Source organism: Danaus plexippus, chromosome 23, assembly GCF_018135715.1.
Source record: "Danaus plexippus chromosome 23, MEX_DaPlex, whole genome shotgun sequence".
Classification (NCBI taxonomy): domain Eukaryota; kingdom Metazoa; phylum Arthropoda; class Insecta; order Lepidoptera; family Nymphalidae; genus Danaus; species Danaus plexippus.
In genome coordinates, this window is record NC_083551.1 from 5,949,736 (window position 1) to 5,966,483 (window position 16,748).

Genomic DNA, 16,748 nt, shown 5'->3' on the forward strand with positions numbered 1-16,748 from the left:
GGACATTAATGTTTCTGTTTGCTTTCGATAGATGGCTCTTTTACCAATTTTACCCCATCAGGAATTAAATGAAGTTGTATGTAATTGAATTTGTGTTCTTTTAGATCTACTAACAAAGTTCCTAATTGTGACTTCAGTCACGATTGTTATATTTTATTTCAGTCAAAAGTTAATCCCGGATCGTGTCTCCTCCATTATACAGGACACTGGCAGAATATACTGTGTACGTCTTTGCACGGAGAATGCTATATTTTAAACAAACAACAACAAAAAATTAAATTATAAATTTCTGTGAACACTCGTATTAAGCTTAATTAAGTGTTGATGTAAGTATAAAAGTAATATCATAACAGTTTAGTTACGTCTGTTTCATGGCTGCAGTATTCAGTGCACGTATTACGTATAGTGTTCACGCCACTGCTACTTGCTAGAGGTAATTTTAAAAATCAATAATCGGGTAATAATAAGAATGTGACAATACCAATTTCATATATTTTTACATATTTATATTTTCACACATATTATAATTTATAACAAATATATTAACATCGAACACGCCAACAGACAGTTAGAGGAACGTTGAGATCTTTCACAATTAAAACTAAACATACACTTATATAGTATATAACATTATACATTATAAGCAATTCTTGAGTATCTACCCTTTACATTAATAATTCAGTCATATTATTTTTAAATACAAATAGAATATGTGTTAATTTTCTATTACATTTGTTTTTATCGATATATTTTTAATATATTTTAACAGTTATTAAATTTTGGTACTTACAATAACTACAATTTAAATGGAATAAAAGCAAGTAATTTCGATGAGACTGTTATGTCTAAAATATAAGTGGCGAAATTTTTTAAACCAAGTTGAATTAAAAGTTTCAAGAACTATCTTCGTTCTTAATGGTTTTTCTATACAAATATAACATTCAAAACAATAATATAACTATGTCTTCCCTTTGATCGCAAACATAACTTAAACAAAGATCCTAAAACATTTGATTTGTACTATGTTATAAATTCAATTCTTTAATGTTTTTGTTACGAACAAACGTATAAGCGTGCAAGTGATCTTTCTTAAATACTTCACCGAAATAATAATTAAAAATATATAGCTGAGAATCTTAGGTTATTTGTGGCTTCATATTGTTTAGAACTAAGTCAAAAATTCAGTCAAATAAAACTGTTTTTAAGTATGTCGACGTTTAATACTATTGATGACATTTTAGTTATCGTCGCACTACACACGGATGGTTAACAGTTTTTCGGTCATAAATCATGTAACATTGCCGCATTAAAGTAAGTTATGGAATGAGAAACGGGAAACGCTTCGTGTGTAGTGTGCCGGTGTGAATTAGGAATAAGCATATAGGGCTCACCAACATTAAAATGTGAGAAAAACATACAGCCACAGCAGTAATTTTCACTGAGGTATAAGTACCTAAGGTAAGGTAAAAATACGTTTTTTTTAAGTAACAATATTTTACATTTGGTAGTAGTGAGGTAGGCCCGGATTTTACATCATACAATATAATCAAATATATTTTAAAAGTTTTTAAGAATATTATAATCAGGCTTTCACATAAATTTTATTTATATGTAAGTGATTTAAATTGTCTTTTAATGACTAGAAATAGGTTACTACTTTTGGATAAATAAATATAATATTTCTTTAAATAGATTAAATATAATTATTAGCACAGCCTTCAATTAAAATGACTACAGACATTCGGTTATAAAACAGAGACTTGCTGAATATAAAACAATGGTTTCTGTTCAATTTAAAACATTACTTTACAATACGTAATTATTTACATTTTATATACATATGAATATATACAAATGTTTGTGTTTAATACACTACTCCAAGTCCTGGAGGTGACGGTAGGGTATGTCAATGATTTACTTTGTAACTGTCGGTATGAATGTCGAGGATGTTATCTCGTACTACGGTTCTGTTAAACTTTTCAAACACAAGCGACGGTCGTCTGGATTTGCGCGTTCTGCCGTCGCAGGGCTTGACGTCACCTGGATGTTCAAGATATTTTTTTTTAAATGAAAGGTGATTAATTTTTATATTTGCTAACTAACCTTTTCTGTGATAGACCTCTTACTTTGACCTTAATATATCAATGACGATAACAGACAATGTATGCGTCCTCATTCACGAAAGTTAATTACAAAACTACATAAGTAGGTACATATATGTAAAATGTAATATAATTTAAAGATTTGGTAGTATAGTTAATTAAAGACCAGTAAGCAGGAGAATATTCTCTACCTTTTTTATTCATACAATGTAGTACTTTAGGTATCTCTAGTTTAAAACATTCATACAAAGACAAGGCTGTTAATAAAGTTTATATAATTAAATAGTTACATGTACATTAAAGTGTAATTAACATTTCATACCTCTCTGTAGCGCTGGGATGCATTTCCTCGTCGAGTGAGTGAGAGTGTGAGTGTGTGTGTGCGTGAGTGTTGTTACGAGCGCGGCGAGTGACGTCATCTGCGCCTGACTCACGCCGCGCACCGCCGCCCGCGCAGAAACAAGCGCAGATTATACGTTTGAAAGCGAATCTGGATTTCACAAAAATATTTTTGAAATAGACTTGAGACAAACAAATGATTTTACGACCTTAACTTTAATTATCACATGTAAGTATATTGAATATGAATATAAAACTTAATATCAAAACCACAAACATTGTGATCGTCTTACCTGAAGTCTTTAGAAAATAGGGCGTAAATGAGAGGGTTTATGGCAGAGTTACAGTAACCAAGCCAGAAGAGAACAGAGAAGACGATCGGGGTCACACAGTCACCACAGAAGGCTCGGACCACGTACACGCTGAAGAAAGGCAGCCAGCAGAATATGAAGCCACCAACTATGATGCCGAGAGTCTTGGCCGCTTTGGTCTCCATACGGAAACGTTTGACCTTTAGAAGAATATAAATATTTATAACTTTATTAGATGTATTTATACAATATCAGTGAAGTCGTGAAAGTAAGAAAAATACTCTCTTCACTGTGAGAAATAATAGTATTTGGAATTTAAATTTTTGATGCTATGAATTTACGTGCATAAAGATATATTTGAATATATCTAAAGGAATTTAAACGAAATTAAATGTTTTTAAGTTAAATTAATTTGTGTTTCTTTATATAAATTTACAAAAATCCCTTATTTACTTTTAATTGTTTCAAATTCAGAAAAAATAAGTTAAAATTTCGGTTAAGGCTGAGGCTTCGTCTCGTTGTCTTTATTTGTCCTACAGAGACAAAACTTCTTAACATTCAATGGATTCACCGTGCGGGTGGCGGGTCCATCGCGTTGCAGGGAGAGGAGCTTCAACAGTGCCTGGGACTTGCGACCCAGATGTGGGTTTAAGGAACCTCTATCTAGATTTTTTTAATTTTCAGATTTTTTAAATTTTTACGTTAATCAGTATGACACATAAATTACCTGTGCTTTGATGTTTCGTTTCCCCATCCTTCTCGTCCTTGGTTTATCATCATAGTCATCATATAAAGGTCCGGGTGATAGGTGATGTGAAGGTCTAACTCTTAACCTGCTCTCAGTTAGCTCCCTTCCATCTCTTTCGTAATGCACCGCATACAGTGATGGACTCGGTGATCTACTTGGAGACCTGGAGTTCTCATGAGCTGGGCAGATCTGTTCTGATGAAGGATATGAGACGGAAATTTTGATCTTCTCGTGTGCTCGTCTTGCGCTGGAATGTCTGCAAATAATTTTTTATTTAACATCTGCATGCAACACTTATATGTTCAGGAGTGGAAATAATTTTCAATTAGTATATGGAACGCATCAAGTGGATAAGCCATCGAAGTAATTCTACAAGTACCAATCTCTACGTTATACCTTCTCAACCTCTCCGGTGAAGCGCTTAGAGACGTGCTCGTGGAATGATTAGAGGCAGTGGACAGAGGAGAACCGTGAGGCCGAGCAGAACCTCTGCCCCTGTGGATACGAAGAGTGAGACGATTGTCGTCGAATCTGCTACCAAGACCTCTACCTGGAAGGTAAATAAATAATTCACAAAGTATTTTTACCAGCTTTGTTACATACGTTTTTGTGGGTTGAAGTAATTTTAACAATCTTTTAGTATTATTTCAATATTAAATTTATAAGAATATGGTATACAAGAAGGATTTGATGTTTATAGTTTTCTAAACAAACTGTCTCAGTAATGCGCTTTTACTGATAAGTTTATATTAATAACAATCTTTTAGAAGACTCATTGCAAACTGTTAAGAAATAAAAACACTGTTTCCAGGGACCAGAGTAAAGACATGAATACAAAAAAAGTATAAAAATACAATGTTTTCGAAAACCAAAGTTATAATAATAAAAGTTTACTGTGCTTCAAATCCAATCTGTTATTATTTTAATGACAGTCAGTGGTAAAAGTGAAATCAATATGAAAATTATTATAGTTACCCAAAGTTTTGCGTCCAGACAATACTTTTTTGTTAATGACACTAATATTAAATAAACTTTTTTAAAAATAAATTACTATTCACTTTACTTCCATTAGTGTGCTTTTTAGTTCTAATTTAATTTTAATTTATTTATTATCGTCATATTTCTATGACTTATTGAATGATTATAGAAAGAGACATATATTTTCCTATTTTAATCAAACAGAATCGTCCTGGTCTTATGCTTTTCTATGAGAAACGGATTAAGTAGAATATAATATTCATTGGACAAGCATTTTACTATCGAGAGAGCCTCATTTCAATAGAATTAGTAGTCCTCCAGAAGGTCGGTTTATGCAAAAATTGATTACATTGCCGACCGACCGAGAACTTTGTATTCATATAAAAATATTTTTAAAGAAATAGCCTCATAGAATTAAGAAATTTAGAATAAAGCCTGATAATATAGGGAAAATATTATACTATAGGTATATTATTTTAAATATATTTCCTAAATATCGTTAATGCGATTCTGTTACACCATATAAGTAGATCGTTTTTTCGCTTACTGCCTTTGGTAGTGCGGAACCCCTGGTTGATAGCTTTCGTGGTTCTAACTGCTGCTTTGTAAATTCTCCAATAGAAGAATAGCATCACGAACATTGGTATGTAGAATGAACCTAGAGCTGAATACACGACGTAACCAGCATCGTTGGTGAGCTCACATGTCCAAGGACACGGAGGATTCGCTGTCCAGCCTTCTTTGTGCTCCGACTCCCCAGACTGTGAAATAGAAAGAGGTCAAATGAAGTTGTTTACTTTTAATTCATTTCCTAAAACAGGTTCTAATAGTGCAACTTTTCCAAATTTTATAACAACTCTTCAAGGGCAACCATGAATAGGTAACTCTAATCAATATTCATTATTCCTCTTATAGTTTTCACTCACCTGTTTATCTTTCCAACCGACTAACGGAGGAAAACAGATCACAAATGAGAGCACCCAAAGGCCGGCGATGAGTGCCTTCGCCCGTTTCCTGCTCATGATGCTAGGATAACTGACGGGCCTGGTGACAGCCACGTAGCGATCCAGCGAAATAGCGCAGAGATTTAATATGGAAGCCGTGCACATCCAGACGTCTACTGCGAGCCACACAGAGCACCACACGTCTCCGAAGATCCATACCTGTTGGGTGATATAATATCTTGATAAACACAAAGCTTTGTTTTCAATATTTATCTTGTTTTGTTGGACGTGCTAAATTGATATATATGAGTGAAAGTATGTTCATCTTTTAAAATATATAATCCTGTGGGGTTATGCAAACAAATGTATTATGAGAGATTCACATCTTGTTTTGGTAGTGATAAACGAGAATAATGTCTTCTCATGATGTACTCTCTCTACTGCAGAGTAATCGAAACATTAAGTATGAATGAAAATTTACGCATGAAAAGTCGTGACAAGTCGGGAACTTCACAAATTATGTTATAAAATACGTTACGTCATTACAATATTTTTCTTATTATATAAAAAAGTTATTAAGAGAATCTGTTGTTAAAAAAACTTACTCATTGAACAAAACCTTAACGCTTAAATTAATTATTTATTCAGTGAACTTAAACATGCAAAAACATATATGTACATAAATAATATTTTGTTATATTAGTAGTCAAAATCATCATCACACATTAGACCATAGTTACTTTAATCAACAGTTATCTAGATTAATGTTGAAATTTAATTTCAATCGACATGTATATAGAGTTGTCGAAATTTATACCTAATGTCTGTTCAGTGTTCATCTGACATAAACAATTCAAGCAAAAACTGGTAACAAAGTTATGTAAGAGTATGTCAAATATATGAAGCTAGAGCAAACGTTCAATCAAGAACACCGCTACTATTTGCTTCGACACTCGAAATCATTTGTAATTCACTTACATGTTTGATGTACATATGTTAGGTGTCTAACTATACTTATAAAATAGTATATACATATACAATCCTATTGAATAACTACTGTATACGCTTACTTTAATTAAGTCTAACGATAGAAAAATACATTTTTGCTACTCAAAAATTGTGATTGTGTCTGTGAGATGTACTTAAAATTTAATTTGATATATTTATAATCTATACTTTCAAATGTAAGGGATGAAGTTCAATAGTAGGCGCCCGGTCGGTAACGACAGATGGTGCTCAGATTAAATTCAATTAGAGTAATAATAATAATGAATATTGTTAGGGTGAGCCGCTTTCAGCAAACTGCCATGAAACACAGGAGATATTCCGTATAACGTTTAAGGTAAGCGTCATCACGTCGGCAAATATATATAAATGAAAATTAAAATCAGAAGACATTGAACAAAAAATTCATTGCCTCGTGGCAAGACACGAGAGCTTAGTTGGTGAATCAAATAAAACGCAATAATCCGCAGGTGACAGGTTCAATCTGTTGAAGGATTTTGTATTCTATATGGTCTCATTTGGATTTTTATTTAAATATTAGTTTATGATTGTTTTAATGTAAGCACTATTTTTGCACGAGACAAAAATATCTCCTATTTATTATTTTAGACGTTGACTTGTGAATGCGTCTACCGTCCCTTTGTATTGTCCGAGTCAAAGTTGACGAGTGTATCGGTACTTCTAAAAATAGATTTATGCATTCTCTGATATATGTTTCAGTAAGCCTGAGGATTTATTGGGATATGGTTCCAGTTTAAATAGTATCTGTAGGTTAAGCGCTCTCTTGTCGGATTAAATGCTGTAAGTACTTTTATAAACCATCAAGTCCACACTAGTCCTTGTACGAAAGAAGAAATTAACAATTAAGAGAAGACAGAAATACAGAATTTATCTTTGAAACGTATGCATACGTGTAAATTATGCAAATTAGAGACGTTTAACAAAAAACGTACTGATACATAGGTATTATACGAGTCCAAGTTTTGATAATTTCAAATTCCAATTCGTCGGATATCTAAAATTGATTAAAAGTTTTACTCTTTAATATAAAAATCGTAATGATGCAAGCTATTTTTTTATCATCAAAATTGAGATGATGGCTGTCATTACGCAGCTATCCGGCAACTGTTATTATATAATAAAAAAATAGATTTAAAGAATATTACACAACGTGAATAGATGTATTACGTGATGCAAAATAATATATGATGTCGATTACTAGCACTTGCGTAGAGTATTACCCCGTGTGGTTATTTATTCGTGGCCAAATGAACAATTCTATATTGGATGTAATAACGTTTGTTTGTGAGAACCGTAATAAAATAATGGCTGCTCCGAACGTATGGCTAGATAAATGTGGCTTCAACCGAATTGTAATGAACAATATGATCAGATTTATCGATGATGTTTTATTTGTATAATTTAAGAATATAATAATATTTCTATAGTAGATTTATGTTATAACAATAGATTAATATGTGAGACAATGAGATGAAAAGAAATCCGAGTTGTGGCTAAAAATTGTAAACGTACAAAGCATGAAAGAGTTTTTTTTTTATATTTTTAATTTTTTCACGACTCGTATTAAACAACAATTGGTTTGAATTTAAAAAAAAATATGCTTCCGGTTGTTCTGGCAACAAACATTTTTTTTTTCAAATGTAATTTTACGCTTAGTTTTCATTGAAAACCAGAATTATACACACGCATATAAAGTAAAAATACCCATCAATGTCTTGTTTATTAGATTTAGTTTGTTGTAGAGAATTATTTAGCTTTTAACTAAAATAAATATTGAATATTTCTTTATTATACTAGAATTAAATAAATACTGAAAATGAACAAATTGATTAAATTATTATAAAATAAAAACTATAAATATGTTACATGAGTAGTTGTTATTTTATACAACAATAAGTAGTAAAATAGACTTCTAAAAATTGTAAGTAACAGATATAATAATGTTTTAAAGAACTTAATTGAATCCCTAACATCACATTTTTTTTATATTATAAATGGAGCCAGCATGTAAATTGTGCAAAAAAGTTATAATGAGCTATTTATACCAAATACGAGTTGTCGAAAGTTTTATCGTGTTATTAACTGAGAGAAATCTCAAAATCTATTTAACAGAGCGCAGCAAAGAACTAATTTAAGCTTGCTGTTGTTTGTACTTCGAAAACATTAATAAAGAGCTGACTTGTACGAGATTCTTTTGTTCTCGTTGAAGCAGCTAAATAAGGATGTGGGATCTACGTTTTTAGAGTGGATATAAAATTTTCAATCAAGCCTTCAAGAACTTATTCGAACTTTTACTAAACAAATGTAAATAATGTATGTTTTATTTACATTTCTTTAAGACTACTTATATCTACTCTATGAATACTTGAATACTTGAATATAAATTTAATAATTTTATCCATACAATATCATAAAACCTTATATAAACTAGAAGGAAGTAATGAAGCAAGATGTAATCACGCTAACTTGTAAGGCACGAGTGTAATCTCTTTGTAAGTCTTACTCTGTGTCCTTTGAATACATGAATAGAAGCCACGGATGGCTAATGGAGGGAAGACCGATGAATGACTGGAGTTGGGCCTTTAACCGTATACTACACATGTCTATAGTCTAATAAAACAACGTCATATTCATAGCGGCCTTGTAAAACAGCTCGCTATAAAATTTCCACGAATGTGAGCAGCTAATTGCCTGCGTAAAACTATTTATAATAAATATCTGGTCAATAATAGTTATTTAAAGTCTCTGAATTATGGGAGGCTAATACTCTATATAATAGACTTGACTAGACAGGCTAGACTAGACATAGAGTCTATAGTCTATACCAATACTCTGTGAGGATTAGGATGTAAAAACAAAATCCAAAGCTGAACCTTCAGCCTGATACATATTTGACGATTTCAAAACCAGTTGAGTGACGGCGCGTTAGCTTAACCGGGATAGCAACTGGGATCCTGTGTGACAGAAGTCAAAGATTCAAATCCTGCGAGTGTCGAGAAATATTCCATGTAATATCCAGCTTCATTAAATATAAAACGAGAATGTATTCCATTATTCTATATAATTAATTGAATTAAATTTGGAACAAGTATTTTTTTTTATATTTTTTCTTGCTATATCATATATTTTATTTCATCTACGTTATATATTTTTTGAATTCTAATAAAAAACTAAACAGGATTGGACATTGCTTTAACCACAGTTGCCACATTTAAGTGATTTTTTTTATCACTATCAGTATCATACATCGCTTAACACTAAATCTAAAATTATGCATGTGAAAACAGTGCTAGAAATTTTAGAGCAGTTTTCCAATCTGGTAAAGGTTCTTTTCGATTCTTGTGAAATGTGACAACTGAAAGCGGAATAAAGTTGAGTTTTGAATGAAACTAGTCATCCGGTATAATGGTCGCAACTGTGAGACAGGAAAGTGTTTAATTGCACGAATGATGCTCCTGAAAATGTTCAAATGTTACAAACGTTAAAGCTAAAAACCTACTGCTTGAGATCTGTTTTCAACTAATGCTTCTCTGCATTGAGGATCGTCTTAAGCACAGTAAAAATTTACTTTCAACAACATAAAAAGCACAAAAACTTATTCAACATATAAATTCCCAAGTTTAAACATTTTGCCTCTAAGCTGATATGAATTGTGCAAGGACGTTTTGTGTATGCATATTATTATCCGAATAAAAAAATCTATCTTCATAAAATTGCAAAACACCATTTAGACATCGATAACAAAAATGAAACACCTTTGTTTAGTTGCGACTAAAATCATACAATACTATTTTGTATAAAATTTCTGACAAATTAATTTGTATTTAAACAGGCCTAAGTAGCATCATCAAATAAAGCAAAAACTTGATATAATTTAACCAAATAGTGTATGTATAACCAAATGATATGTATTTATTAAGAATTTTAAATACGTTTATTATTATGGTATCATAATACGTAAAAGTCACAACAAGCCCACAACATCACAAAATATGCTATTTTATGTCTCATAGGATCTATATTTTGTTTTGACTGAATTTTTTATTGGTTCTATAAAGAGTGTCTAGGCTGTAAGTGACTTCTTTATGTAACTTACCTTGAAGACTTCGCGTGTGGCTGAGAAGGGTAGCACGGCGACTCCAACCAATAAGTCAGCGACTGCCAATGAAACTATGAACAGATTGGTCACGCTTCGGAGTTTGGATGAACACAAAACGGCGGCTATCACCAGGCAGTTACCTACAAAATGACAGGAATAAGGATCATTACTGTAACCCTCAACGTTTGATATTGAGCGATAACCGTTAGTTGCTAATGTCAATGATGTTGCCCCTACTACAGACAATCCTACACTACTCGATAGCTAATTGCTTTGATAACTCCTTTACTACTATTGATTACTCAATTTGTATATAACTTGGATGTTAAATACAATTTTCAGTCATTATAGTGCCACAAAGGAGATATTCTATTTAAAAATTAACAAAAGTGAATGGAGGAACATCATTGGGTTGATTTAATATTAATACCAGTTTGTCTTGGAGTCAAGAAATCAAAATTTTTAAACAAATATAACAACATAGCTATTGCCATATTAAAGCAACCATGTAGGCTTTAAAATTTGCTACTAAAATTATATAGTTTTCCTAGAGAGTCCGGCTGGCTTTAGGTTCACATAACCAGACTCCGTTTGACCATACACCTCATTATCCATAACTAATATTTATTTAAACCGGAAAGAAAAATCTTTTCGCACATATCACATACATATAAAGATCATAAAAGAATGATAATTCTTTTATTATAATTAATTATGTCTGTGCAATTAATCTACACAATAATAGTTCCTTATAAGACAAAAAAACTCCTGAATGCTGCTCGCCTATATCTTTTTTACTTTTAACCTAACGTTTCGATTATAATTCAGTGTTGTTTTAATTTAATATATACTTGTATTGAAGTTCTGATGTCTAAGGTGTTACAAAAATCTTTATCTCGATTAGATGAAAATACCTTATAGGTTACTTGGTAAGTTATGACCATTACAAATTTTTTCACAACAATTATTTTCCTAATGTCTGATGTCCGAAAGGAATTAATACAGGCATATGATATTTCCTATCAAATACATATTCTATTTATCATGTCCAAAACGATTGCGTGATGGTTCGTTTAGTTTTTTCGCTAGCAAAAATTGTGTTTACTTTGTCATTGAACACACTGTATTTTCCTTAATAAAGTGTTGATTTAATTTGAACAGACACTAATTTTATGTACTGAAAGTAATACTTAAAAATATATTCTTATTTTATTTATTAAAATCTATGCTCTGCAAATTTTTTTTTTTTTGTAAAATATGTTTTTAACAAGCAAACAATTACTTGTAAATAATTAGTACCATAAATTTGTTTTAATTAAAATTCATAAAGAATATCCTCCTGGTCGTTCAATAGAAAATCTTTTACCAAAATTTTTAAAGCATTAAACAGATGATTTTTTTTTTAATTTTAAATTATTTATTATAAATGAATATTTTTCTGTATGTAATTTGACATACTTTACAATGTTCTAGTTTACAAGCTGTTAATACGAAGACCAAAACCTAGTTAAAGCAATTAACTGTTAACTCCAGAGTCTTAATTAGTTTATATTAAGCTTCGAGTCAAGGAAGAAAGAAAATTGTAAAAGTTGAAGTGAGTCCACCTAGATACTTGAGTCTCTTGGTATATTTAAACTGTATTTTTGCTTAAGTTTTAAACAAATAATTATATATGAGTATATTTATAATTTATTTTCTAGATTTGAGTAAAGTTTACTGTGAACACACGAGTACATCGTGACAGGGATTGTTGGTTTATAGTCAAAGAAGTCCAAAATAAAAATCAGAAAGGAAACTTTTGATTAGGAAAATATTACTTTATACTTATACTTAATTATGTGATTCTGTAAATAAGATCTTGATAAATTATAAAATCGACAAAATCATTTCTTTTCAATTATTTAGATTTCCTTATATCTTATTGATTTTGTAAACAATAATTTTATGGTTTTAAAGCAAGTAAATATTGTAATAATATTTCGAAGTAACGAATGTTAATCGAATGAGGAAATTTTTAAATTATGAAAGACGTTGTCGCTGATGATGAGAAAGTAAATAATGTCGAGTTATCCATTAAATCGCCTTAAATTTATTTGAATACGTAAAAACAAATTAATTTTGAACAGTCAGTTCCAATTCCCAATCATGAATTATTCAATATTGATTTAAAATTTAATAACTTTTTTGCTAACTACGAAACTCGCTGGTTAATTTGACTATTTCATAAAAAGTACCAATCAAATTAAGGGGTCGCCGGATATCCCCAGGCGAAAGCACCTCAATAAGAATTTATAAGGTAATGAGTATAACATGTATTTATTTATATTAAGTCTTTATATAAAGAGTTTACTCAATGTACCTTAGCCTAAGTGCTCATAGTCACAGTGCATTCGGCAAGTTTTCAGAAACAGTAGGTAGAATGTGATTCAACACTATAATCTTGGATGATTTAAGAATTAAAAACTCGTAACGCCTCGTATGTAGTGTGATAATGAAAACTTTTAGCTCATAGAGATAAGTGAAGAAATGCAATAATGTTATTGGACTTAAAGGGAAAGTGGCATTAGGTTCTAGCACTCCCACTCTTCGCATAAAACTCAGCTGAAATAACAATTGTAATGTGAGGAATTTGCATTTAGAAGCGTCCATTGCTTCCACGTACATGTGATTGTTAGCATACTGTTGATACTTAGTTTTGTATAACTTAAAATGTATTGTAAACATATCTATTAAATAGTTTCTTGTAAATTACAGAAGGTTAGTATGTCTCCTTCGGTAATTTGTTTGTAAATTGTATTTTTGTAACTCAATATTTCCGTCCCATCTGAGGAGGTAACACTCGATTGTAGCGACTGGGGAAAATCTAATAATTGCTCATCGAGTTGACTAGAAAAAAATTGTATGATAAAAATTTATAGACCTGTTCTCTACTTGATCATTTCTAACTCAGCTATTGATCAGATTGCTTCGTAAGTATAAAAAAAAACAACTAGATATAATATGATATATTTTGTCTTGGATTTTATCATAAGATCCTCTTGATGAAGTCATAATATTGGAATCATTTAAAATACTGAAATTTTTTAACTTTAAAATTTACTAATTTTGAAGCATCTTAAAATAATTTAAAATTACATATCTTACTTTTATTTCGTTTGTATTCAAAAATGTTTAACTTATCTTCCATGTTTGTCGAAGGACCTTCCTTTTTTAAACTACTTTTGTATACTTAACATATTTACACGAAGATTTAGAAGTAAAGCAAATAAGATTTTCAAAACACAAATCGGTACACGTATGTATGTAGAAAAGTAAAGCCAATAACGCTGAGCAAGACACAATCGACGTACTCGGCTAGGAGTAACCGAATCGAGGAAAGGTAATAACAAAGACCTTATTGAATAATACAGCAAGGGAAGCTATGGCAGCGGATACCATTACCGTTTCAATTGTATTGTTCATTTTTAAAATAGGCCGTGCCGTTTGGTTTTATTTTGTATCATTAAAACCGCCTGGGTTGCTGACTTTTTTTACTATTACGATCTTTCACAATGAGTTTATTTGGTGATTTTATTAAGATTTCATAATTCAATGCATACTAAATGTAGAACTGCGTCATGATATCAACCTTAAACGAATATAATATAGGATCCATTTCACTACGTACATTTGATTACATTTATTGTAATTAAGCGACAAAATTATTACTTTTTTAAGTGTATTTCTAAATTTGAACATTCATTAAACATTCGTAATGTATACCAGCATATTCTAAATTGCTTTACTCAGTAAATCAAATATCAAATAATGTTCTCATTTCCTCAAAACGAATATAAATAAATCGCTAATTTTATACGGAACAAACCTACAATAATTGATACAAACACTCTCGATAATGAATAGCTAAGGTTTTTATAATTCACATAAAAATAAAACTATGGTTATGGAAATCATTACATTACATTTTACTCATTTCTCGACACGTCTGATAAAATGTTGTATAATAAATAGAGTAGGAAATCCATAAACCATTATTTTATTGTCAATTAAGTTTAGTTAAAATATTAAAAACAAAGTGGTTAAATTATTGAACGATAAAATTATAGAGAAAAATTAAAATATGAATAAAATAACGCAATTCAAGCATTAAAAATAAGTGAAATTAAATGTCACGTTACAAATGTTAGTTCTAATAGTAAGTTAAACTCTAAATCCTTGTCATATCTAATCATTTAATATGCATAGAACTGTCAAAACTTCTTGCGTACCAAAACTTTTTGTTAAGCTGGCTTCCAGCCCTGGGAGAGTTCTCTGAAATACATGGACAATAATGAAAAGGATCGTGATATCGACTTTTTAGATGTTAGAAAAAAATATATTTCACATTCGGTGATAATATCTGTTCTTCTAGTTGTCTTTATATTACATTTAATCTTTATATTTAAAAAATTAAATGAAATAGCCAAAAAAGCCTTTCCCACAATTAGAGTAAATACTCTAAGTATTTTTTGGAATTATTTCTTCTTATTACATGTCTTTAGCTAAAACGAAATTTAATATAATTAATGTTGAACTAATTCGAAAACAAATGTTACAGAAAAAAAAACAATGATCAAAAACAACTAACACGAAAATTTCTATTTAACATGTTGGCATTCTATATATACTTCGTTTTATTAGTAGTCCAGCAAGCCGGTAAAAAATACAGCCGAAAGAATAGACGTTCTTATTCATTTCAAATCAAAACCAATTGAAATATTCTGAAATGAAAAAATAAAAACTTTCTCGAATTATGTAAATTTCCATGCTATCTTATACAATGTAGTGTTTGCAGCGGATGTTTTACGAATGCTTGAAAAAATATTAAAAAACTTTCGAGTCTAATACAATGCAGACAGTAATGAATGGTATTATATTTTATATATCATTATTCAATTTCGAAACAACGACGCTAAGACGACGAAACACTAAACAATGGATAAAAGAAAATATTTAATAGATACATGAGATAATTTAATGAAAACTAAAATTATTTTTTCAATAGGTTTTCGGATAACAAAAACGCGTAGTATTATCCGAAAACCTTAGTATCATTTAAGTGAGTACTAGCACAAATCTTAAATATTCAATTGAATTAATTGAATTGAGGTAGTGATAATAACGAAACGAAAATCTTTGATATCATTAAACGTTTCGTTATATAAATATTGGTACAAGAATTTCTATAAGAAGCTTTTGAACTTTATTCAAATAAAACATAATATTTAATATAAGGTCTTTATTGTCATTATGAATTTAATTTTATAATATCGATGTATACATTACTTCCGTGAAACATCATTTCATTCGCGCCGCTGGATAAGTCTCGCAAGCGTTCGATTTAGAAAACGAAAACAGACTTTGTCATTAAAAGAAATACGACAAATGATTTGTGTGATATTATTATTAATAACAAAATGTTTAGCGTTAAAAACTATTAGATTCATAGATTAATGGGAAATAAATGAAAATATAAGTGAAGCAAGGGATTTACACAGATACGAATTGATTATATTTTGTCAGTATAATTACGTAATATGCTCGTATTGCTCTATTAAAAACATAATTTTTAATAGAGAAATTTTAACATACGTACATTGTTTACTTTTCTGATCCATATATTAATTTCAAGACTAGCTGTTAGTTAATTTTTAACATTATTAAGTATATGTTCAGACATACGTCACCTGAGCGTGCAAGCGTGCACACTTATTACTTTTCGTTTCACTTTCCAGTACGCAGGTGTTACAAAGGAACTGTGGATGAAATATTTTTGCATAATGTTACTGAGTGCTTTATTTATCCTTTCCATATTAAGGTATATTGCTTTTATTAAATTTTTATTTAAATATAAATGAAATTTAACAGATTTTGTCTTCGAAATGAATGGTTATAAAGATGAACTGTCTATTTATTAAAATCTAAAATGAAAAGAATAACTAACAAAGTTATAGGTAGAAGAATAGAAACATTTTCTTCATAATATTTGAAATGAATAAAAAATATTTTTTATAATTAGCACCAAAAGGTAAAGAGTATCGAGGAGTGAAGTTGTGCGAGATTTCAATCATAAATGTAATAAAATATAACCTTTATATTGTGGATTTATTCAATTTGGAGCCGACAAACAAATGTAATCTGCTAATGGAAACTCACTGACAC

General features: G+C 30.3%; 1 protein-coding gene across 1 annotated transcript in view; it reads right to left on the reverse strand.

Annotated features, from left to right (window-relative positions):
* Nucleotides 1-474: 474 nt before the first annotated feature.
* Nucleotides 475-16,748, reverse strand: part of LOC116774841 (octopamine receptor Oamb) — a 71,919-nt gene continuing 55,645 nt past the window's right edge. The window contains exons 3-10 of the mRNA XM_032667616.2: nt 10,545-10,687; nt 5,405-5,641; nt 5,026-5,239; nt 3,897-4,050; nt 3,480-3,756; nt 2,735-2,952; nt 2,425-2,592; nt 475-2,040 (exon numbers count right to left, since the gene is read on the reverse strand). Coding sequence (XP_032523507.1) covers nt 2,037-2,040; nt 2,425-2,592; nt 2,735-2,952; nt 3,480-3,756; nt 3,897-4,050; nt 5,026-5,239; nt 5,405-5,641; nt 10,545-10,687 — 1,415 coding nt within the window. The 3' untranslated portion in view covers nt 475-2,036. The remainder of the gene's footprint in view (nt 2,041-2,424; nt 2,593-2,734; nt 2,953-3,479; nt 3,757-3,896; nt 4,051-5,025; nt 5,240-5,404; nt 5,642-10,544; nt 10,688-16,748) is intronic.